The following is a 24,635-nucleotide window of genomic DNA, read 5'->3' on the forward strand; positions in this document are numbered from 1 at the left end:
ACAATCTCTCAGTGCCTATCCTGTCAGGCACCTTCAGGATCTTGTATGTTTCAATCAGATCACCTCTAACTCTTCTATACTCTGGAGGATATAGGCCCATTTACTCAGCCTCTCAGTATAGGACAATCTTCTCATCCTAAGAGCCAATCTAGTGAACCTTCGCTGCACCACCACCAATTCAGTATAGTCTTCCTTAGATATGGAGACCAAAACAGTGCACAGTATTCCATATGTCGTCTCACCAAAACCCCACACTATTATAGCAAGAGTTCCTTGTTCCTGTACTCCATTCATCTTGCAATAAGGGCCAATATGCCTTCTTAATTGATTGCTGAGCCTATATGCTAACTTGCTGTGTTTGTTGTAGGAGTGCACCCAAGTCTCCCTTTATCGGTGGGGGAGGATGCAGGAGAAGAATCAAGAGCTCCGGTCAATTCTGGGATATTAGCTGATAGTGGTGCCATGGCACTCAAGTCTGTGCTAGGCCAAAACAGGCCAAAGATATCGTAAGGCTGTCACTAAGATACCTTGGGGCAGGACAGAGCTGTCTCAAGATACAGGAAGAATTATATCAGACTGAGAAGCACTAAGGGAAATGTAGCCCAGAACATAGCATTTTAGAAAAATACCTGTGGATGAACTGAAACAACCTATTGTCGATGGGCATATATGAGCAGCAATCTGAAAGGTGGTGCCCAAGTGCTCAAGGGCGAAAGCTCAATAGGAGAAGGTAAATTCTATGTAACATGAAGAATTCAAACTCAGAAAGGGTAGACCTCTGGACCTCAAAACCTATTGGACAAAGTTACAATGAACTATTTCCTAATTGTCGAGTAGCAATCCTATAGCTGAGCATGGTCAACTATTTAAGGTAATCAGAAAAATGCCACATACACTGTTATGATCTCGAGAAAGACCATTAACTTTTAAAAAGAAATTCAAACTTCCAGATATTAACTGAAAGAACTACACCACAAGGTTTCACATTTTAAACAAAAACTTTTACTGTACAAGAATTAAACAAAGTGAGTTCTACTAACTTAACACTATATTTTATAAACTCTTATTATTTAAATCCAAAAATCTCTATGGGTCACTCCTCATTCTATTTTTATTTCCACCCAAGAGTTTCCCTACACTTTACAGGATCTTGAGGGTTCTTTCACTTCTCCTGGGATCAAACCAAGGTGTGCCACAGCTTTCAGGAATTCTCTTTAATTCTCCACAGGGTTCCTGTTATTCTCCGAGGTATGAGATTTCTTGAGGTCCTTCCACTAATATCCAGCTAAGTGACACCCAACTCCTCTTAAGGACTTCATGATTGTGGACACTCCAGCTCAAGCATGAACTTCGCCACCTTCTTGCTTAATGGTCCACAGCTCCTAGCAGCTTTCTCTCACTCTGCCTGTTTACAAGTTAAGCATGTCAGCCATGGCTCAGTGAGTAGCATTCGCGCCTCTGAGTCAGATGGTTGTAAGTTTGAGTACAAAGGTCTAGGCTGCCACTCCAGTGTAGTAGGGGGTGCTGCATGTATGATTCATTAAATTGTCTGCTTTGTCTAGTGGACATAAAAGATTCCATGGAACTATTTGGAAAAAGAGCAGGCGAGTTATTCCCGGTGTCCTGGCTAATATTTATCCCTCAACCAACATCACAAAGCCAGATTATCTGGTCATTACTACATTGCTGCTTTTGGGACATTGCTGTGCACAAATTGGCTGCTGCGTTTCCTACATTATAACAGTGATTAGACATCAAAAGTATTTGTTTGGCTGTGAAGCATTTTGGGGCATCTTGAAGTCTTAAAAGGTGCTATATAAATGTAAGTTGTTCTATTTTTCTTTAAAAGTTACTGGAATTTTTAAAAAATGTCACATATTGTCCAGGCAAGGGGTAAGACATTGAACCATGATCACATTATAGTAATTTAATTGTGACGCTTAACTCTTTTAAAAAAGTCAAGTATTCTCTGTGCAATAAAATGTACGTGCATGCTCCAAATGAGTTAACCCTTCCTGATAATTGCAGCATTCAGGTTACTTGTGATTATCTTCATGATAAGCCATTGGAACACTGATTGTCTAGACTGGCATGACCATATGGCCACTCACATGAGATATTGGAAGATTCTTGCTGACTATGGAACTACACCTCTGTGTATAAGTTACCAACATTGAGAGATGAGGAGAAAGAACTAAAGGTAAATAGCTCTGATCTTGTATCATTTCATTTTTGGTGCTTATTCAATACTTTTTTGAATGGCATGTTTTAGGAGAAGTAACTTTGGACCCAACAGAACACAAGAGAAGTAACTCAGATAGTTAACATTGCTTCATTAATGCATTAATTTGTTCACATTCTTGTGTCATAATCCTAATTATTTTCAAAGGACAGGACCTTTCAGCACTCCTGCACTATCAACCACAAACAGTACTAGTGTGTAAAAAAATGGAACAAAAAGATTATGACAATATAAACCATTCATTGTGAAATACAAGACATTTCTTTCAGTACTGCTTAATTTAGATGCAAGGGCATAATCCCCTTTCTAGCCTACTCCACTATGGACACACACACACACACAAAGTAAAGAGCAAGTAATCAGAAATACCATTCATCAACATTAAAATGCATTTGGTGGGCATATTGGCAAATAATTTTTCACAATTTAAGGAAATGAATCACTGTGACCACAAAGCCATTAGAGTGGGACGTGCTTCACTAAGTAATTGGGTGAAGATTACCACTTTGCTTCGTGCGCAGAAAGAAAAAGGAAAGTTTTTAAAAAATAATGTTTACAGGACAAAGGCAAGAGCATGGCATTTCAAAATCTATGCCATTACTTTAAGAGAACAACGTTTAAAATGACTAAGCCCTTTGGAAGACCAAAGTGCTGCATTAAAAGTGTCACTGCCTATTGTAAATTGAACTTGAAATTTGTGTCACCCTATGTTTATGCACCACGTCATCAGCATTTGTAGTTTGCCTTGAGCGTACTGTTTCTATTTCTCCCCCATAGGTTTAAAAAAAATTAATACTTGCAACCAGATTCGATTACAACTATAGTCCAGATAGACGAGGAAGCCATGCTCAAATGAACAGCTACCTTTGTCTGCTAATGAAAGGATTCCTCCCCATCCATTCTCTCAACCATTTATTAATATTTGTTCTACACTGAACCTAAGTAGCAGGTCAATAGGCCATACCATAGACACCTCCTGCCATCATTATGTATGCCAGAGAGTCACAAGCTTTATTAAATTCTGGGGCTGAATTTTGGGGATGGCGAAGGCTCTGCACCCATCCCCACCCTGCCCCGCCCCACCAACTCCAGAAGCCCCGATGCCATATTATGCTCTAATGAGCGCTGATTGACATAAGGCAGGACTTAGGAAGTCCCGCTTTGGAGAGAATGGCCAGTAGCACTCCAGTCCCTCCAGGCACAGCGCTGCAGTGGCTAGAAGAGGCATTGCAAGGAGCTGCCTGGCCCAGGAACCGGAGGACAAGGTAAGTGGCAGGGGTCCTAGGGCAGGAAGGGTCAGAAAGGCCTGGGAGGTTGTGCGAGGGGAGGGGCGCAATCGGTCTATAAGGTGATAGGCCAGGGGAAGTGCGGTCCACAGGTCACCGGCTTTAAGGGGAGGGTACCCCCAGTCAAATGGGGGCTTCTGATGGAGGAACCCCTCCCCCCATCTTCCCACCCGAGATCAAACTTACTTTATTTTTGCATTTCTCCTGAGCTGTCATCTGCCCGTCAGCCTAAAATTTGAGGCTGGGCAGGAAAGGCCCTTTAATGGCCATTTAAGGACCTTAATTAGGGCGAGGGCAGGCTTTCCGTCTGAGCTCTTGCCCGCTCCAGCGTAAAATCGCTACCAGGTAGGGGGCCGGTGGGAACCCGGAGGGAATCCGGTCCATGCAATTTCATGCTCCGTCCCCCCTACCCACTGCCTCAGAACCCACCGGGGGCGGGCGGGCGGTGGGGGGTGGGGGCTGGGGGGTTTGGTGGGAGTATAAAATTCAGGCCCTAACGTATCTCATGAAATGGCCTTACAGCAAGTCGGTTAGCATTTCAAGACCTAGCTGGACATGCACTTGAATAGGACCGTTGTTTTCAAAAAGAAATGGGCCTCTACATGAGCTGGAGGTTTGATTCATCACTTATTTCTCGAGATGTTGTGAGGAACTTGGCATCCACGGGGAATTAACAGGGAAACAAAGAAATGTTCGGTGGAAAGGAGGAAACAGAAAAAGGAAATGTACATATTGGCTTAGAATATTATCGAACGCTATGTATCAGTGCTTTGAAACCAGGTAACAATGCAGAACGGGTAAGTACAGTCTATGGGCTGCATTTCACGAGTGGTTCTCGTGCCCCTGCTAAAAGGTCATGGGGGGAGCTGGCCCACAATCCCGATGGGGGGGCGGTGGGAGACACACAGATTCAAGAGGCTGTGGGAGGGAGATTAAAGAGGGTGGTCTCTGATGGGCCGGGTCGGCTTGCAAAGAAAGACTTCCCCCAACCTTGCCCGACACGAGCCCGTGTAAAACTGCCAGGCTTCACGCAGAATATGGGCATCCCCTCTTCACAGGTAAAATACTGTGGGGGCGGAATGAATCACAGAATTTTAATGGCTCAGAAGGCAGCTATTCGGCCGATCGTATCTGTACCGGCTCTCCAAATGGGCATTGTGACTAGGTGCCATTGCCTTGCTGTGTCCCTGCACATAGTTTCTATTCAAATAATCATCTAATGCCCTCCTGAATGCCTCCATTGAAGCTGCCTCCACCTCACCTACAGTGCATTCCAGACCTGAACCACTTGTGTGAAGAAGTTTTTTCTCACATCGTATTTGCTTCTTTTGCAAAGCATTTTAAATCTGTGTCCTCTCATTCTTGATCCTTTTATGAGCGGGCACAGTTTCTCAGGCTCAAGAGTGGGCAGGCCACCTGACGTCTCCCATAACATTTCAGACAGGTTGGGGACGGGCAGGTAGATGGCAGGAAGACCACTCGCTGTATTTTATGTGCACCACCCCCGCTCCTCAAGCCTACTGGTGGGAATCGTAAAATCCAGCCCTATTTGATTGATCACCTACCTTATAAACATACAGAGATGATATAGAAAATGGAATAGTACTCACAGGCACACCATTCATTCCAAATTTTCCTGGTTTACCAGGTTCTCCCTTATGCCCCTAGTAAAAGAAACAAACCATATAAATTAGTAAGCCCCAACATACTGTGCTATACAACTCACAGTTCTCTACACCCTTGTTGCTCAAGGGTAAGGGGTGTTAAAATCAAGCCCATCTCATTTCCACAGCAATTCCATTGAAATAATCCATGTGGAATTGAAGTAGCTCTGAGGAATTTCCTATCCATTTAGTTCCTTGTTACCCTTAGGCTTCTGGGAAAGGCAACCAAGCACTCACACTTTGATGCAACTTCCCTCCATTTGTCCTGCTTATTGCCCCCTTCCCAGTGCCACCATGTGAATGGAGGCAGTATGTTCCACAAAGTAGCAGTAAAGGGGCCCAGGTCCCCCTAGTGATGGTAGAGTGCACCTTCCAATTCAGGCTCAGCATTTAACTGCTGAAAGCCAAGGGCTTAAGCATGGCCTTCAGTGGGGAAGGCCTTGATACAGTTTTAGTGGTGCTTCTGCCCTCTTAAGATTGCTTGCTGCTTCCATTCATGCTCCAGCAATGTACCTAGTGCAATACTGTTGGAATATTCTCCTCGCCACACTGTCAGGCTTCCTCTCAGCAGCAAGAATCCCATCAGGAGCCCTAGCACATGACAACTGGCCTCCAACCCGGGAAATGAGTCAGTATTGGGGCAGATTCAAAAGGTTAAACTGAAGTCGTGCACTGCTGGAACTTTATCCCAAAATAAGAAAACAAGCTTAGTCGGGATGTCTAAAGGGATACATTACAGAGCAACAAAAATTTCAGAGGACAAAAACTCACCAAAGGAAATGTTAATGAGACTGTGTACAGAGAAATGCTAATGTGAAATGCGAGATTTTTAAAAGAGTTGACAATATTAATGAAACCCAGAATAAATGCTTAGGACGATTTGAGCTCATGAGTCATTCTCTCCTGGCATCCTTACCTGGCTCAGGAAAAAGGTGAAAAATCAATTTTTCACATACACCAAGGAACTTTATATATATGTATGGTACATAAAATCCAAAAATCAGAATGCTGTTAAACTATAATAATGTCTTAACTATTGAACAGAGTACAATAATTGCAAGTTAAGATTCCCATTGTAGAATATATTGCTAAAACTATGCACATATTCAATCAATTTTAAATCTGCAATTCCTGTAACGTTTTGAGTGGTTAAACTTGTCTGATATAGGTACTCAATAGTGAACTTACTTTTTGTCCAGGAATACCATGTAATCCAGGCGGGCCTGATGGGCATGTGCAAACTGCCTTGGGTGCCATTCTGTCAGGTGGACACTTACCAAAATTAAATGAAGGGATTTTAGTACAAGTCACATTTTGTTCAAGGAGTTAAATCAGCATTAAAGAATCGCTAAGACTTTGTTCTCCTTCTGCCTAAGATACATGGAAATATTACTCACCCGCTCGTCATCCTAAAAAAGAGAAAATATAAAATAAATTAATCCAATGATAAAACATTCCACACATACAACAGTGATTACATGTCAGGACTTCTTTGGCTGTCAAGCACTTTTTGACATCAAGAAGAAGGAAACCCCTTTTTTTTTCCCCCCACCTTAAAATTTTAAACTTCAGCTACCATCTGAAAAACTTCCCAGAAATCATTTCCTTGTATACAAACATTATTTTTGTAAAGCCATGAATTTCCCATGGATTTTTTTTTAATTTTAATAACGCATAAAAAAGTTATTGCAAATCTACTGCATTTGGTGCAGAGTGCAATCCATGGCACATTTTGAGAAAACAAAACTCTCCTCTGGTTCATGAAAAATAATGTAAACTGAACAATGTTTTGCAATTCAGTTTGCAACAGATGCTATCAATCACAGTCTAGATGCTCTTATGAATGATAACGTGCAGGTCTGACAATAAAACGAAGCACCCGAAGGAACATTAAACCTATTTTCTGAAAAAAAAAGGAAGTGATTTTAAAGTTTGCACACTAGATCTTTCTTTCACTAGTAAGTTTGGAGTATTCTGCTTTTAATTCTTAGCATTTTAGATTGATTTTGTATTGTTAATGTAGTGCACAAAGGGACACATTTTCAATAAGACAGAGACGAACAGAAGAATCACAGCAATGGAAGTTCAATTTTGGGTAACCAGAGTTGATCTTTAATACTGGAGAGGACGTGAATATATTACAGATGAAAGATGAAAACAGGTAGGGCTCAAACACACAGTATCATAAATGTCATAGCGGGAGTTCTGTTACTCAAATGGCACAAATCAGTTGTGGAAGGTAAGTGTCTGTTCTTCACCCTCAATCCAATTCTGGTCCAGCAATTATCCATTAAACGCCTTGGTCGCAGCTGAGGGTTTTAGTGGGAGCTTTGATACAGTCTTCATGGTTATTCCTCTTTATCCCTGGTCATCTTTTCTCATGCTCCAGCAGTGAACCTTCTGGTAGAATTGTTGGGATTCTCCTCATCACTTCAGAGGGCTTCCAACAGGAGAATTCTGCCATCCATTGTAAAAATCAGGGGCCAGATTTTCCCACCAGAGGAAGGAATTAGGAGGTAGGTTTGATTCAGGGGGCACGAACCTACCCCTGATACCCATGCTGTGAAGCATGATCTTCATGGAGTCGGGGTCTTAATGACCCTTGAGATGAGTCTGCCACCCAATTAGTAGCTGCAGGGTGGGGGAGGGGGTGCAGAAATGAAGGTGGAACATGAGGGAAGTGGGCCGCATTCTGGCCCCAATTTCTGTGGCTGCCCTCTATGTTGAAATAAAATGAGAGGATCTTCATCTTCAATGTGGCCAGGGCAAATGGAGAACTGGGAACCGACATGGGGCAAGGAAAGGTCGGTTACTAAAATTTTATTACTGCCCGGCACTTTTTTGTCCAAACTTTCACTTGTTTGCATTGAATTAAACGGTTTAAATCAGCGGTGTTGTCCCTGTTCCCACCGGGCTTCAGCTGGTCACCTAATGGCCACCCAACCCTATGAAAATCACTAGAGGTCAGAAGATGAGCTCTTAACCAGTTCCTTAATGGCTTCAATATGCCCAATCAACGACACCAGTTTCCTGCTCAGCTAACCCGCTCCCCCTTCATCTTTTGGAAAACATTCAGAGTCGGGAACGGAGGCAGCAGAGAAGCACGCAGTCCATCGGTGCCATTTTTTTGCCATCCCACCTCTGTTCTGTCCCAATTCAGGACATGAAATTCTGGCCCCAGGTCTTTCACCGCAGGCCTTGTAGAGGCCTCACCCCCCCCATTGTTCAGGAACAACTATAGTGCGAGTGCTTCTAGACCACGGTGGCACATGCCTCAATCTATGTGATTATTAGCAACGTTGACAGGGTATGAAAGTAGATCACTTACCTGATGGTGTGGAAGTGCAGAAAGAATGCAAAAAGAGAAAATATTTGTAACAACATAACTATTCTAAAAATAAATTTGGACAAATCAAATTACCACAAGGACAAACACTGCAACCAAGACATATGGGTGGGGGTTAAAATGTACAAGATATACATTTTGCAGATGATCTATTCATACTGTTACCAAACCCATGAGTGTTCCTCCCCCATCTATGACTTTAGTTTATATCAATGAAAAAGTGAAATGATGATTAAGTGAAAAAAATTTTAATTTTACTTTCCAACGCTCTGATCTGCTCTAACAATGTTGCATCACAAATTAATCAACAGTAGGTGCTTACTACAGTAAGCAAAACTTTTACAAATCTAGATTTAAAGTAGTGGAGAGTAAAAGGATGGTTTTAAAATATTATTAGTGACAGGGATCATTAGAAAAATGGAGAAAATTATAATGGCAAATAGAAGAATAAATGAACCTTCTTTGGGTATGTTCATAGGGAAGAAAACACTAAAACAACAGCTCTGTTAAGGATGAGGGGGAGAACATCAGCTGATTGGAAGGGGGTGACGTAACTTTTAGCTAATTTCTCATTTTATGCAAATTATAAATCGTTGGGTTATGAAGAGAATTCTGTGAGTTTAGAGTACCACTTAACAACTGGAATCACAAAGTAGTGAAGAATGGAGGCCAGTTAAAATGGTATTAGCAACAGATGTAAACATAATTTTAAAAAGTGATGAGGAAGCTCTCTGACTTAAGCAAATTGACATCTAGTTGTACTCCAAATAGCCTCAATGTTTTTGCCTTTATTGATTTACTTATTCTGAACATCATTTGTGTAGTAAAGACATTTTCTATGTTTTTGTTCTAAATTTACCTCGATAATTTTAATTTATCTTCTCTAGCCTTTTTGTCTTAGCTTAAATTGAAGTAAATCCCCAGCTTTCTATTTACTATTTTTCAAACTGGTTTCAACAAATTATCAGACATTTAAAGTAATATACCTAATATCCAGTCTCCTGAAATGCTTCACACCTGTGTTACATTTCATTTAATTTTATCTGCTCAAAAACGTAACTTATCTAAATTCTCACAAAAAATCTTACATTGCTTCCCCCTGTTCCTGCTGCTCTGCCAAGTTTTGTGTGAGCAGCAAATTTGGCTATCTTCAAGTTGGTTTCAGTACCCATGTAACTTATGGAGACTGAAAACATTAGGGAAACATTTAGGATTCAAATCAACATTTCCTCTCTATCAAATGGAATGACTTATTTTTTTTTAACCATTTTCCCCAACCAGTCTTGCTTCAGTGGTATTTAGTTTAGTTACAAATGTTTTTGTGGAACTTTCTCAATTGCTTTGTGGAAACTAAATTAGCTACATTGTAGCTATGTATAAAAGCATTTGGAATGATAGATATTGATCATATAACTTACTGATTCAGATCAGGTTTATTTAAATTCCATGCAACCCAAACATTTTGCTGGAATTACTTCCATCATAAGCTCTGTTTTCATCTGTTCTGCACTTCAGAATACTGCTCAACCATGAGTTGAAGTTGCAGCACCACATCCTCCCCAACATATGGATTATCTAACTTCCAGCTCTGCAATTTCCTATCCAATTTCAGCCCATATGTCACTGAAACATTCACAAGCAATTGCCACCTCCAGATGTGAATATTCCAGTGCTCTCCTTATTGGCCTCCCATCTTCTAACTTCTTACTCACAGCAAACTATTGTTGATTGGATCCCATTCTGCGCCACAGCACAGGCTTATCTTGCCCTCACTGATTTACAGTCCTTTAACATCTCAAATTTTACGTGGACGGGCGAATTAAGGCCCGTCCAGTGTGACGTCCGGCGAGAAGCACTATGCGCTCCCTGTGCGGGCGGGGGGATTCCCCCAAAGCGAGAGTGGGCTCTTTCATGTATGCTGCCTCAGGGAGATCGCTTACACTTTGAAAAATATGAAAAATAGAAAAAAAAAATTCCCTAACATGTCCCCCTCATGTGACAATGTCACATGAGATGGGACATGTTCATAATTTACATAATAACTTTATTAAAAACTTTTTAAAACCCTGCAGGAAACCTCATCCCACCGGTGGATGAGGTTTCATGTTTTTTTCTATTTGCCGCTGGGACTCCTGGCCGACCCGCCAGCCTTAAGGTTGGACGGGCAGGTCCTTTAATTGTATAATTGATCCTGTCAATGGCCTCAATTGGGCACCCTGCTCGCTGACGGCAAAATTCTGCCTCATAGAAAGCCAACCTGTCATGGTAGAGCTGGATATCAAACTCGCAGTGGAGGAGCTTAGCATGGACTCGCCTATTGACTCGCTTGCCATGGACAAAGCTCCAGATGCTGATGCTATATGACCTGAACTCATCAAGCACAGGGAATCTGGCTCTCCTGCAACATCGGCACAAACTTCTCTGCCTCTGTTGGAGGGAGGGGGAGGGAGCCGTGCCCCAGGCAGGATATGTACAATGTAAAGATGTGGCCCTTGTACAAAAACAAGGGCCACCACTGCGATTGCAATGGGGAGGCAATAGCGTAGTGGAATTGTCACTGGGCTAGTAATCCAGAGACCCAGGGTAAAGCTTTGGGGAACCTGGGTTTGAATCCTGCCGCGGCAGATGGTGGAATTTGAATTCAATAAAAATACAAAATTAAAAGTCTAATGACCACGAAACCATTGTCAATTGTGAGTGAAAACTAATGGGAAAGAAATTTGCTGTCCTTGCCTGGTCTGACCTACATATGACTCCAGATCCACCACAATGTGGTTGACTCTTAAATGCCCTCTGAACGAGGGCAATTAGGGATGGGCAATAAATGCTGGCCTAGCCAGTGACGCCCACATCCCATGAATGACTAAAATAAAAAAAAAAACAACTGTCGAGGCATCGCTCTGTTGAGCATAGCAGGAAAAGTATTTGTCCGTGTTGCCCTCATCAAACTACAGATCTTGGCTGAACCCATCTACCCCAAATCCCAGTGCGGTCTCAGAACTGAAAGATCTACATTTGACGTGATCCCCTCAGTCCAGCAGCTGCAAGAGAAATGCTGTGAACAAGGGAGACCAATATATATTGCCTTGGCAGTTAACAGTTCCTTGGTGCAATCTCCACGGAAACACCTCTACCAATCAGAGTCCACTTGCCAACCAATCAGCACTCTCCTCATGCAGTATAACTGTTTCTCTCTTTACATTAATATTCTTGTGAATCTTGCCTGATGAGTGCAAGACGAAAAGCATGTGTCTTTTTTCAGCAATATGTTGCCTTCATCGATCTCACCAAGGCATTCGACAATATGAGTAGGGACTGTCTATTTAAGCTGCTGGAGAAAACTGGCTGCCCACTGAAGCTGCTCAATGTGATCTCTTCTTTCCATAACAACATGACGGGTAAGGTCAGCTATGACAGGACAATATCAGAAGTCTTTGAGATTCACAGTGGGGTATAACAGGCTTGTGTTCTGCACTGACACTCTTTGGCATATTCTTCTCTTTACTGTTGTCATGTGCTTTAAGGTCATCTACAGAGGGTGTCTACTTATATACCAGAACTGACAGAAAGCTGTTCTGCCTTGCTCACCTGAGATCCAAGACTAAAGTGATCAAGTCCTCATTGGGGAGTTGCACTATGCTGACAATGCCATACTAACATTTCATATTGAGGATCGCCTGCATTGGCAAATGGACAGACTCCCTTGTGCCCATAAAGAGTTCAATTTGACCAATAACATCAGGAAGTCAAATGTCATGTTCCAGAATGTTGCAATGCCGCCATCTATCAGCATTGATAATGTGAAGTTGCTAATAGCTTCACATATCTAGGCTCCACAATCACCAGCAATTTGTCACTTGATGCTGAAATCAACACCCACATCACAAAAGCTGCAGTTGATACGTCTAAGCTAAGTAAGGGAGTGTAGAGCAACAGCAACATAACTGAGAAGACCAAACTGTGAGCTTACCAAGCCTGTGTCCTCAGCGCATTCCTCTGCAATGGTGAGACCTGGACAACATATGCCACACAGGAGAAAAGATTGAACGCTTTCCACCTCCGTTGTCTCAGATGTACCTTGGCGTCTCTTGACAGGACAAGTTCACCAACTCAGAGGTCCTGGAGCGTGCTCATTCCATCAGCATACACTCATTGCTAAGCCAACAATGCCTGCGCTGGCTCAGGCATGTTTATCAGATGGAGGATAGTCATATACCCAAAGACCTTCTGTACGGTGAACCTGCCACTGGGTCATGACCTCCTCTGCCAGAAGGACATCTGCAAGCGAGATATGAAGATGGCAGATATTGACTCAGAACTGGGAGACAGTTGCTGATGGCCTTGACCTCTGGAAGCTGACTGTTTGGAAGGGCATTGGAAGAGGCGAACAGAAGCGCAAAGTTCAGCTGGCTGAGAAGAAGGCCCAAAGAAAACAGAGGCCAGTGAATCGTCCACCTTCTCAGCCCACTGTCTTCCTCTGCAGCAAATGCAGCAGAGATTGACATGTCAGAGTGGAGCTCGAGAGCCACACCAGGTGATGCATAATTTGGAGTTCACCACTCTGCACAAACTATCAACTTACAAAAGGCTGCCATGGAACCAGATAATGGTCTAATGTGTGATTTCCAATTCACAAGATGGTGTATTCTGAATATTTTTGGTAATGTACAGCATCTAAATACAGTACAAATTAAAAGGGAAGTTGAGAAATGCCAAACATGTTTCAATTCTACAACTAATTATCCAGCTTTATCTAATGTTTGTTTTGAATGCCAATGGCAGCTGAAGATTTTATCATTTCTTATTCATTTTCACCTGCACTCTCTCAACAGTTGGGAAGCAATGTCATGAAGTAGATCCGGTATTCATGCAGTTCTCTTCACACTGTTTTGACTGGCTGTGAAAATTAACTATTTGAAATTTGAGGTCTCTCTGATCAGCAATCTGCAGCAATCTATAACTGAATGTGATAATCATGTGATCAAAGTGAAGTCTGATTACTGTTTTGAAATGTCATTCAGCCTTATACAGCCTTTGATCTTCCTTCCGAATTTCACTGTGCTAAAAGCAATTAGCCCATGTTCCTCTGGTTAAAATTGGAGAATTACTGAAAAGGTATTGGAAACAGATTTTTTCCCCAAATCGTAAAAAAAAAAATTTCATTTGTTCATGGGCTGTGGGCATCACTGAAAAGGCCAACATTAATTATCTATTGCTAATTGCCCTTGAGAACCGCTGCAGTCCACTTGGTGTAGATACATGCACTGTGCTGCTAAATAAGGAGTCCCAGGATTTTGACCCAGAGGCGATGAAGGAACAGTGAAATAGTTCCAATGTGCACACATCATCATTAAAATACCAAGACTTTAATGTTAAATTCCATTTCTTTTTCTTGGACACCTCAGGATCAAGGATGACTGGCTCCAACTCCTGTTCCATGGGTTCTAAGAAAGTCGATAAGTCCAATGCATGACCTGCCACATGTGGGGCAGGTGGTACTTTAAGGGTTGTGGAGATGGGCTGCATGGAGGTTTGTGTACTCCCTCCAACATCTCGAATTCGCCTCTGCGCGATCCCAGCAAAGTCTCTCGATGTGTTCAGTACATTCCTGAATAAACCTTTTCCATTTTGGTCGGTCCCAAGCCAGGGTCTCCAATGAGTCGACGAGGATGTTTGATCTCTTCAGGAATGCTTTGAGGACATCCTAAAAGTGTTTCCATTGTCCATCTGGGGGTCTCCTTCCTCGACTGAGTTCTAAGTGGAGTAGTTGCTTCAAGAATCTGGTGTCAGGCATGTCCCGCCCAACCAAGCTGGTTTTAAGTGATTAGCACCTCAAAGCTGAGCAAGTTGGCTTGGGAGAGGACACTGCTATTGGACCATCTTTCAGAGTTGGATGACCTTGCGACGGCACTGCTGGTGATACTTCTCCAGTGCTTCATTTTAGTAATCCATTCATTATGGCTTCAGCGTTGTCAGAGACTTATCAATGAAGGTGTGAATGTATTTCAGTTAAATTGCAATGAAATTATTTCTTCAAATACTTCTTCATGGCAGAACAGAGCAATTTCTCCACTGCTGGCCACAAAATATTGATGAACAAAATGAGATTATGCAGAGAAATACTGCTGGGGTACACGCAAGAAAACAAGTCAAAGGTGTAGCCAGGGCTGTGTGGAGGGGGGTGGCAGTGGGGTTCACTCTCACACTTAGGACTACAGGCCAGAACTGGCAAAAAGTTCAATGACCTGACAAGGGCAAGGAAGATAATAATGTTGTTACTGTTGTTTCTAGGCCAATGGAGAACATAATATCCAGAACAGGGAGGCCATGAGAATAATCCTTGATGTTAGGCAATTCATGGCTCTTGAGAAGCAGTAAATGGAGCTACTAGGAAGATGCTCTTCTTTAGATGTAAGAGAGAGGTTTGTGGGACTGCATAAATTGCAGCTCAGTGTGTGTAACGCATTGATGGTGCCTGTTGCTGTAGTAATCTGATTCCTCAGCCAAAAAAGTCCAAAGTGTTACTGTCTCTATCCTACTCTCCTCTCTGGGCAGTGTACACTCACTCTTCACTCCTTTTCTCTTCTTCTGGAGTTCATTCACAGCCAACGAAGTAGATAAGGAAGAGAAGGATGATGATGATGATGATATCACTGCTCCCTCTGCTTCTGACCACACTCCTTTCTTTCACTTTTACAACACTTTCCTTTTCTTTCTCACTCACCAGCTCAGAAACTTTCACCCATGAGGTGAAATACAACAGGAATGAAAGGAAAAGGAAATTCACAGAGCATGAGAGAATGACAGGAGTGTACAGTGAAAGAGGACTCAGCCGCTCTGTAATACAAGCTACAAAGACAGATGCCCTTGGCTGACACAGCTGAGGGACATCTACATTGCTACTGCTAATGAGGGAGTTACTGCATGCAATTAAGTTGATAAGTCATTCATTTCATCGCATTATTCATTTCTTCCCTTTTAAAATGACCTTTACTTGTTAATCCAAAGCAGCATCTGCTTGTGTTGCATATCTGTCTCTTGGCAATGCTTGGGGATAAAGACTCACAAAATGATTAAGTTTGCAAAGATGACTCACCCATATGACACACAGAATAAGTAAAACAAATATCACAAAGAGTGGAGAAGGCTTTAAAATAGTGAGTAAAGTCAGTGCTATTCCATGAACAAAGTTCAGATGTGACAATGAGGTTAGAGAACAAGGAATAGAGCAAGCCATTTTTCTTCTCTTTCATAGGATGTGGGCACCACTGGCAAGGCCAGCATTTGTTGCCCATCCTTAATTGCCTCTTTCAACTGAGTGGTTTGCTGGGGCATTTGGGAGGGCAGATAAGAGTCAACCACATTGCTGCGGGTCTGAAGTCACATGTAAGCCAAACTGGGTAAGGATGTCAGATTTCTTTCCCTAAAGGGCATTAGCCAACCAGATGGGTTTTTATGGACAAATTCAAAGGAGATAGACCCTAAAAATGTAAATCGCTTAACATTAGTCATTCGTACTGCCATGGCTCAACAATTTGTCTTCCAATTTTCTTCTCAAAGTCATGGTTATTTAATTACATTGTTCTGTTATTTTAACAGATGAGTCCAATAGGTTAAAGACTATGAAAAAAAGAATGCTAAACAAACAGGTTGAATGCTCATCTGCTATGATAAGAAATAGACTTTAGTTTAGTATCTTAACAATATGTGCCTAGGATTTACTAAGATGGAATTAACCAGCCGAATTGCTCCATCACGCACTTAGTGAAACTATTTCAAATTATTTGTAAAGCGTACAATTGCATATTCCAACAATACTGTCAGTATGAAAACATTAAGTGTAAATTAAGACAGTGTGCCAGGCTTAGAACTTAAAAAGGTCTACTCACCACAGTTGAGTGGGGGAGGAGGAGGTGGTTGTTCGGGGCAGGGGGGCTACAGATTGATGAGAATGACGCCAACAGTGTGGGTTCAATGCCCATACCAGCTGTGATAGTTCATGGAGGCTTGCTTCCTTGCCTTGCCCCACACTTACAGAGTTGTCTATGGCCCTTTGTGAACTATGGATGTTTGCCTAAGTTACTCACCACAGAAGGAATTTCACAGGCAGTCTCGCGATCACTTTGCTGTGGATCACAGTAGAGTCTAAGCTTCTGTATTTCTATCTATTTAATAAAAATTAAAACATTAGTTAAGAAGAAAACAAGTAAACAGATTCACTGTTGAAAATGATTTCTGTGGGCAAACTTTATGCAACACTAACATTTAAATGACTTGTATAATATCAACTATAGATTTTTTCATTCATTCACAGGATGCGGTTATCACTGGCAAAGCCAGCAATTATTGCCCATCCCAAATTGCCCTTGAGAAGGTGGTGATGAGCTGCCTCTTGAACCACTACAAGAAATTAGTAAGAACCAAGGTCCAAATCCTCAGACTCCCTCACTCACAGCTCTGTGGGTGTACCTACATCACATGGACTTCACCTTCTCAAGGGCAATTAGGGCTGGCAATAAGTGCTGGTCTTGCCAACAATGCCCACATGCTGTGAATAAACAAAGAAAAATTCTAAAGCTTTGCTGAGTTGTCAAGCATTATAAATGTTAAATATGTTATGATTACATTTATGTGATTAGCTTACGCTAATTACTTGCTGAAGGATATTTTGGTTTTGGAGAATGGAACTTTTTTCCAGTTTTCGCACCCTGAACCACTCCCAAATCAAAATGAATTTATATTGTGACGTAGGGGATATCTTCTTTCAATAACATTATTAAACATCAACTTCGTAATGACATTCCCTGCCACACAAAATTGTTACTCACAATCTCCAATCAAGGCATTTGTACAACCCAACCAGCAAGGGCTGATTTTTCCCACCTATTTCTATTATTATTTTTAAAATTTATTTCCATTCATTGTTTTATCCCCACCTTTTAGCCTATTTTGATCCTTGCTCCCACACCATTCCCTCCACCCCCCCACCCCACCCCCACTAGAGCCATCTGTCACTTGCTCATCCTGCTTTCTACTCTTAATGTCACCATTAGCACCTCCTTTATGACATCTTTTGCAATCTCTCCTTTGACTCCACCTATCACTGGCCTTCTATCCAGCTTCATCTGTCCCACCCCCTTCTTACACAGCATATATTTCACCATATTTCTACTTCTTTTTAGTTCTGAAGAAGAATCATCTGGACTCGAAACGTTAACTCTGTCTTTCTCTCCACAGATGCTGTCAGACCTGCTGAGTTTTTCCGGCAATTTTTGTTTTTGATCCAATAGACATCACTTGCTTATGGGACTTTATTTATAAAGATGATGCAATTGTGAACTCTGTTTTTTTAAGATTTTGACAACTTCAAACACATCCTGAGCCATATTGGGAGCCAGTGTGGAAATAACTGTTGATGCACAATTCATAACTTATAGGAGCCAACAATTTAGCTACTAAGAGAGTCTATTCCCACAGGTTTAGCCATGATTGTTGCTGCTTTGTGAAGGGCGAACAGGAAATTCTGATGCTAAGATTGGGCCAACCAATGTGTGAAGGGGGAAGCATTAAATCTTCTAAATCAGTTCCAATTAGAAAACAGTTAAGCATCTGTTATGGCAAAAGGAAGAAAAAACTTGCTGATTGCTCATCAGATTGCTGTAAATTCGGGCAATAATGGGTGAGAAAAGCCAATTTAACTGCAGCAACTGCAAGCTGGTGTGAAAGAACTTAGGTTGAGAAAGCCTTGTTGTTGGCCAAGAATTGGGGCAGGTGTCTTAAAGCTGGCAGTACTATGCCAGTCAGGATCTGGTTGGCTCATGTGCAAGGTCCTGCCTGGGGAAATCCAGGGCCAGCAAAATCTCAACAGGTAAATCAAAGCTTGCAGCCTGTGGACATCCTTGTCTATAACACTCGTGAATCATAGAGAAGCAATGGTATGTCCAATGCCATGTGTCTGAAACAGAACAGAAGCACCAAGGGACAGACCGAAGGCAAAAGACCCTAACATTGATATGTCAGTCAGTTTCTTCAATACATTTTGTAGACTCGTTGGGGGTGAATTTCTGCAGGCTCCCCCACTTATCCCCCAGATCTGTGCATTCTGCAGTCTTTGTGATTGTTCAGAGTAATTAACATCAAAAATATGAACAATGATGATGGTGGAGGAATTGCTGAGGGTGCAGTGTGGCTCACGATGTTCTGGGTCAGCTTCTTTAGCATGAGTGAATAGCAAGGTTCTGTACAGCAATTATGCACTAGCACTTCTGCAGCTACTTCCTCACTGTAAGTGTCCATGTCCTGGTCTAGCCTTGATTGCAGAAGACCATCATCCTCCTTCAATGGTTTGGCATCCTTGTATAGCAAAGTAATGGAAGCACACAGCAATGATCTTTGGTGGGTGAGTGCATGGGGTTGTATTATAAGGCACTCTTGATCTTCCTACTTCCAAATCAATAATAATTTAGCTATTTTCAGCACCTGATTGTGTAGGTGCTCTATTTACGTCTATAGGTTGTTCAAAAACAGCACTAAAAGAGGCAGCTTTAGTTTCTCAGGAACTTTCCTTATACCAAACCTTCCCCAATAAATAATGGGCATGCCAATAACTGTTTCCAAATAAATGTTAGATGGACTTCAAGGAAAACAGGCATAAATCCACATAATCCGATCTGAGTAGTCACAAGTCAGCTGCACATTCAAAGAGTGAGAACTCCATTTCCGTTCATGCAACCCAAACCAGTTACTGGCTGCATAATGCAATGAATTTCCCTTTAGTTTAGCAGAAAACAAACAATATGGTTAGAGTGTTTAGTCTCCCATTCACAGCAGTGTTAAGCATAGTAGACAAGGATTGTGCTAAGGCACATTTCCAGTTATACTGCCTCTTCTCCCCAGCTTCCCATTGGCATAACCAGGTATGTTGACATGAATTTCCAAGCTTATAAATGAATTCTGGGCAAATATACAATACTTTGATCACAGGATATGTGCAATGTAGTCAAATCAAGTGACTTCCATTTTGAAGCAGTCTCTTGTATTACGTTATTAGGCACAGAACTGGTTAAGGTAACCGCCTAGAATAAGAAAAACAAACTGCTCCATTTGTACCATGTTCATAAAAAACAATGAATAAATGTTAAGATGCCAGTTTCAATCCATCAGAGCAGCTGGCAAGTGTTTGCAAGGTTGCACAAGGGATGGAAAAATTGAAAGAGGCAAGTTAAAATTTGGCTGTTAATCTTTCTATTAGTACTGAATCTAAAACTGGCAAGATATTCCCTTACACTTCTCTTGTTTTTATTTTGTATTGGCAACCTACAAGTTGCGTATCAACTGCATAACCATTCCCGTCTTCGATTAACGTATAGAACAAGCTTCTATGTGCTACACCAAAAACAAAACACTTCAGCTGGATCTCAGTGAATTGGCTCCATTTACGATTCTTAAGTTGGTTTGGCCAGGGGAGACATGAAGCTATTAATTCAAAACTGGACCGAATTCACTTAATTTGAGAAATTATGTTCTTATGTTATAGCACTTAGGAAAGCTTGGCAGAGTTCATAGGAAACAAAGGAAATCTCAAGAATAGGGAAAAAAAAACACTTGGTCCAGCAAGTCCTCCACTGCTTTTGTCCGATATCGAGCTCATGGAACAAAAGACTTCGTGGTGAAGAGAGGAAAAACTGAGGAGAAATAAAAAAGGCTTCAAAAGTGAAAGTTACGAAATGCTTTCCTGCGTTGCAAATCATTTCCGATTTTAGCAACCGTTTAACCCTGCTTTCAGTTTACTGTGTTTGTCACTCACAACATGGTCTCCTCCACAGTGGGGAAGGCCAAAGGCAGGCTGGGCGATCGCTTTGCAGAGCATCTCCATTCAGTCCATCAGTGTGACCATGAGCTTCCAGTCGCCTGTCATCTTAATTCTCCACTTTGCTCCCACTGTGAACTTTCTCTCCTTGGCCTGCTGCAGTGTTCCAATGAAGCTCACCGCAAGCTCTAAGAACAGCACCCCATTTTTCGATGGGCATCTTACAGCCTTCTAGATTCAGTATTCAGTTCAACAATGTTAGATCATAACCTCTTTCCCGTTTTGTTTCATGTTTTTTGATGGATTGGTCTTTTGTCTTGCTTCTTTCTTATTTCCTCTACTGTGCAACCGGATAGCAGCTATCCTGCCATTCACACCTCCTCTAGACACATCTTTTGTTTCTTTACTTGGCCCATTACCACTTTCTTTGGCCCTGCACTATGAAATCTTTTGTTATTTAATAACTCCCGCCTTCCACCCTCTACAGACCTTCCCTTTTGTTCTTCTTTCCACCCTCCCTCTTTCCTCTTGCTCAAAGCCTATTACATTTCTAACTCTTCCCAATTCTGATGAAAGGTCAGAAGCCTGAAACATTACCTCTGTTTCTCATTCCACAAATGCTGCCTAACCTCCTGAATATTTCAAGCATTTTCTGGTTTTACTCTAGGGGAAGAATTATATGGGACCCTGCTGGCAGATTTGCTGGTGGGGTGGCCGGTAAAATTCCCTGGGTGGCCTTCCCTCCTCCTACCTGCCCGTCCCCAACCTGTCCGCAATTTTATGGGGTCAGGCGGGGCTTTGGGCAGCCGCCCACCCTTGCCCCAGTTGAGGCCCTTAAAAGGCTAATTATTGACAATTAAGAACTGCAATTTTGAGGCTGGCAGGAGGTGTTCAGGGTAAGGAAGAGCCTGGCAGGTAAGCATGCTTGGGCATCAGGTGGGAGAGGTGGGCAGGGGTGCCTCCATCATGCCTCCCCCTCCAGATCCTTCAAGGCCTGTCTCCCCCCCCCACCAATGTGCCATCACAACTCCCATCCCCTTCCCCGGCCTCCCCTCCCAACCCCACCACGAGACCCCGGACTTGAATGGTACTGTGGGCTCCGGCACTTAGACTGCTGGCAATAAAGAGCTGCCAGCCAATCAGGCTAGCCAGCAGCTCTCTGAGGTGGGACTTCCCCCAGAGTGAGGAATGGAAGACCCAGCTCCAGCCAATTAACATTCTATGAAGCGTTAATTGACTATGGGCCACTTCCCGGCGATCTATTCAGTGGCAGGGCGGGAAACCCATCCAAAAAAATCCTGCCCGAGATTTCCAGCCTCCGCAGTATTTTGCTTTTGTGTTAGTGTTAACTTCTCTTCCAATCTTAGTTTCAATTCTACTTGAAGGAATTGATTCAAAACAAAAGCTGGATCAGAGCTCTATATATAACAGAAGCATTTACCCAGACAACCCAAGAAATCCAAATAAGAAATCAAAGTATCCATATCCTCCTTGATTTTTAGTAGAGCAAGTAACATATACTGAGCATTTGTGTTTATAATCATCTTAAATAATGAAAAGAACTACTTCCATAACAATTGTATCTGAAAGTTATTAATTTGCACTGAATTCATGTAGTGACATAAGGAGTACTTAGATCTTTCACTTACAGGTACAGATGTCTCTCTTTTCACATGTTTGGCCACCTGGGTTTTCCCATTTATGAATATAGGAATGACTTGCTCAAGCCTGTTGCTCTGAATTTTCATGTCATCTAAAAAGCAGGTGACTTCCATTTCAAGTATCAGTAACTTCAACTGATGCCAATCTTCATCAAACAACTCCTATTGGATAAAAAAAAATTAGGTCTTTTTGAAAATGGTGATACTCAGAAATCTTACCTCTCCTTCATATATGTATCATCAGGTCTGCATTGAGGTTCAGGACTATTTATTTCCTACATTCTGCAATGCTGGCTGTCCTTCAACAAGCCCTTGACAAGAATCTTTCCCCTATAATTTCCTTTCTTCCATTTTACGATGGGAATAAAGACTTGAAAGAAAATATTCCTGACATTCATATTTTTCAGAATCTCACAAAAGATTAGATTTATTTCCAATGCACCAGTGAATTATCTTTCCAATATCTGGTAAACACTTGATTAGTTTTATTTATTGAATTTATAACTGGACTATAGTTTTCCTTCATATATGAACATGGCATTTGTTATTTTATTAAGTCCCTCCTGCATCAATGGCAGAATTTAACAGCACGGCAGATTTTTAACAGCAGATGGCCCTCCTGATATGCTGTAAATTAGATCGTGATGGGACCGGAAGAGGTCCCCAATGTTGTCACCCTTGATTTCAATATTGCGAGAAGCGGGCAGGTGGACTCAAAAGTCGGAAGCCTGCCCACACTTAATTAAAGGCCAACTGATATGCTAATTAGCATAAATTTTACGTGGACTGTGCATTTTTATAGCCAGCGCATGGGCTGAACGGGTGGGTGTGAATCACAACAAATGGCTAATCAGGTGTTGGAGATGCGGGGAAGGAAGTACACAAGCAGGAGGAGATGGTAGCACAGTGGTAATATCACTGGACTAGTAATCCAGAGGCCCAGGCTGATCCTCTGGGGATATGGGTTCATATGACACCATGGCACCTGCTGAAATTTAAATTCAATTAATAAAATCTGAAACTAAAAGCTAGTCTCAATAATGGTGGCCATGAAACCACTGCTGATTGCTATAAAAACCCAGTTGGTTCATGAATGTCTTTCAGGAAAGGAAATCAGCCTTCCTTACCTGGTCTGGCCTACATGTGATTCCAGACCCACAACAATGTGGTTAACCCTTAACTGTCCTCTGAAATGGCCTAGAAAGCCACTCAGTTCAAAGGCAATTAGGGATGGGCAGAAAATGAAGGCCTTACCAGCAATGCCCATATTCCATGAAAGAATAAAGACACACAGCTTTAGCTTTCTCTCGGGTTGCTAGCAATAGTAGCTGGGAAAGTCAGCTTCCGTTTCAGAAGACACGCAGGCATCGCACTCTGGACCTCTCTGAGTGTGTTTCATACTGGCTGGCCCTTAATTAGCCAGCCAAAGCATGACTGAAGTCAACACTATGCCTGATTCCGTCCATGTGAAAATGTACCCAACAGCCATAATTTTATCCTAGCTGGCAAATTAATCTTGAAATAAATAAGACTATTGTCAAAAAATTCAAGATCTTTAACCGCGATATTTTAAGTAATGGTCTTTTATTCTTGATGCCAAAAAACACAGGCCTGTATTTCTACATTTTCCACACTGCTGATTTGCTTTTGATTAAACTCTTGGAAGCTGTTTCATTTCAAAGGTCAAATGGTCCATTTCTAATTTTATCTGAGGGTGGAGGGGTAGAGGGGAAGATCTGGGGAATGGAAGATTTTCCCACTTTAGGCACCTAGCATGTAGTACTGAGCACTCCAAATCAGGTTACCAGAGCAGATGCAAAGAAAAGCTCAATATTCCTGAATTATCAAACAGCACACTAAAATGCCAATTTCACTACGCATAGTGCACCCATTATCCACCATGTCAAATAATAGTTGCAATTTGTGTACCATGTCCAATGGAGGACAATGGCATTCTGTTGATCCATGATGCAACATCAAATGCCTTTCACATGGAAACGTGACTTTTGAGATGAAAGATTTTCATTAATCAGCCTTGGTTATATTCAATCAAAAATGTGCCAGCCCAATACATCAGCTATTCATTGTCAGTGCAATGGCAGTAATAAAGCTGGAGAATGCGTGTGTGTTTGTGTGTGTGTGTGTGTGTGTGTGTGTGTGTGTGTGTGTTACTCTTAATGCCTGTTGACTTGCAGTTGGGGTAATCTCCCATGATTGCTGTAACTTATTACTCAAATAGAGTTCCTGATCCCTATGGGCCCTGTACTAAAACCTTGTCAAAAGGTGGTGGGAAATTAAGGAATGTTGCAAACATTTAAAAAGACATTAGAGCTTTTAAAGCTAAATAGCTACATAAATGTTGTCTATTGAACTGCTGCTTATGCCAAGTGCTCATATAGCATTTCAGCCCTTTCAGTGCTAATCATGCACACCCAAACTTCAATGAACAAATATTCAAGCTGCAAAGTACAACCACACTCATCTTCAAAAGGCTTCACACATTAACACTGTAACAGAACACAACTGTTCTGTTCATTCATTCAGGGAACCAAAAGTAATATTTCCAGGGAACCAAATTGAATATTTCCAAGTTTGCTGACGACACAAAACTAGGTGTGAATGTGAGT

At 41.9% G+C, this 24,635-nt stretch overlaps 1 protein-coding gene across 1 annotated transcript in view; it reads right to left on the reverse strand.

The window, feature by feature from the left end:
• The window catches only part of LOC121279225 (collagen alpha-1(XXI) chain-like), a 182,488-nt gene that overhangs the window by 134,505 nt on the left and 23,348 nt on the right, over nt 1-24,635 (reverse strand). The window contains exons 6-10 of the mRNA XM_041190265.1: nt 21,997-22,170; nt 16,626-16,703; nt 6,590-6,601; nt 6,381-6,464; nt 5,139-5,192 (exon numbers count right to left, since the gene is read on the reverse strand). Coding sequence (XP_041046199.1) covers nt 5,139-5,192; nt 6,381-6,464; nt 6,590-6,601; nt 16,626-16,703; nt 21,997-22,170 — 402 coding nt within the window. The remainder of the gene's footprint in view (nt 1-5,138; nt 5,193-6,380; nt 6,465-6,589; nt 6,602-16,625; nt 16,704-21,996; nt 22,171-24,635) is intronic.

The sequence above is a fragment of the Carcharodon carcharias genome, chromosome 6 (assembly GCF_017639515.1).
Source record: "Carcharodon carcharias isolate sCarCar2 chromosome 6, sCarCar2.pri, whole genome shotgun sequence".
NCBI classification, from domain to species: Eukaryota; Metazoa; Chordata; class Chondrichthyes; order Lamniformes; family Lamnidae; genus Carcharodon; species Carcharodon carcharias.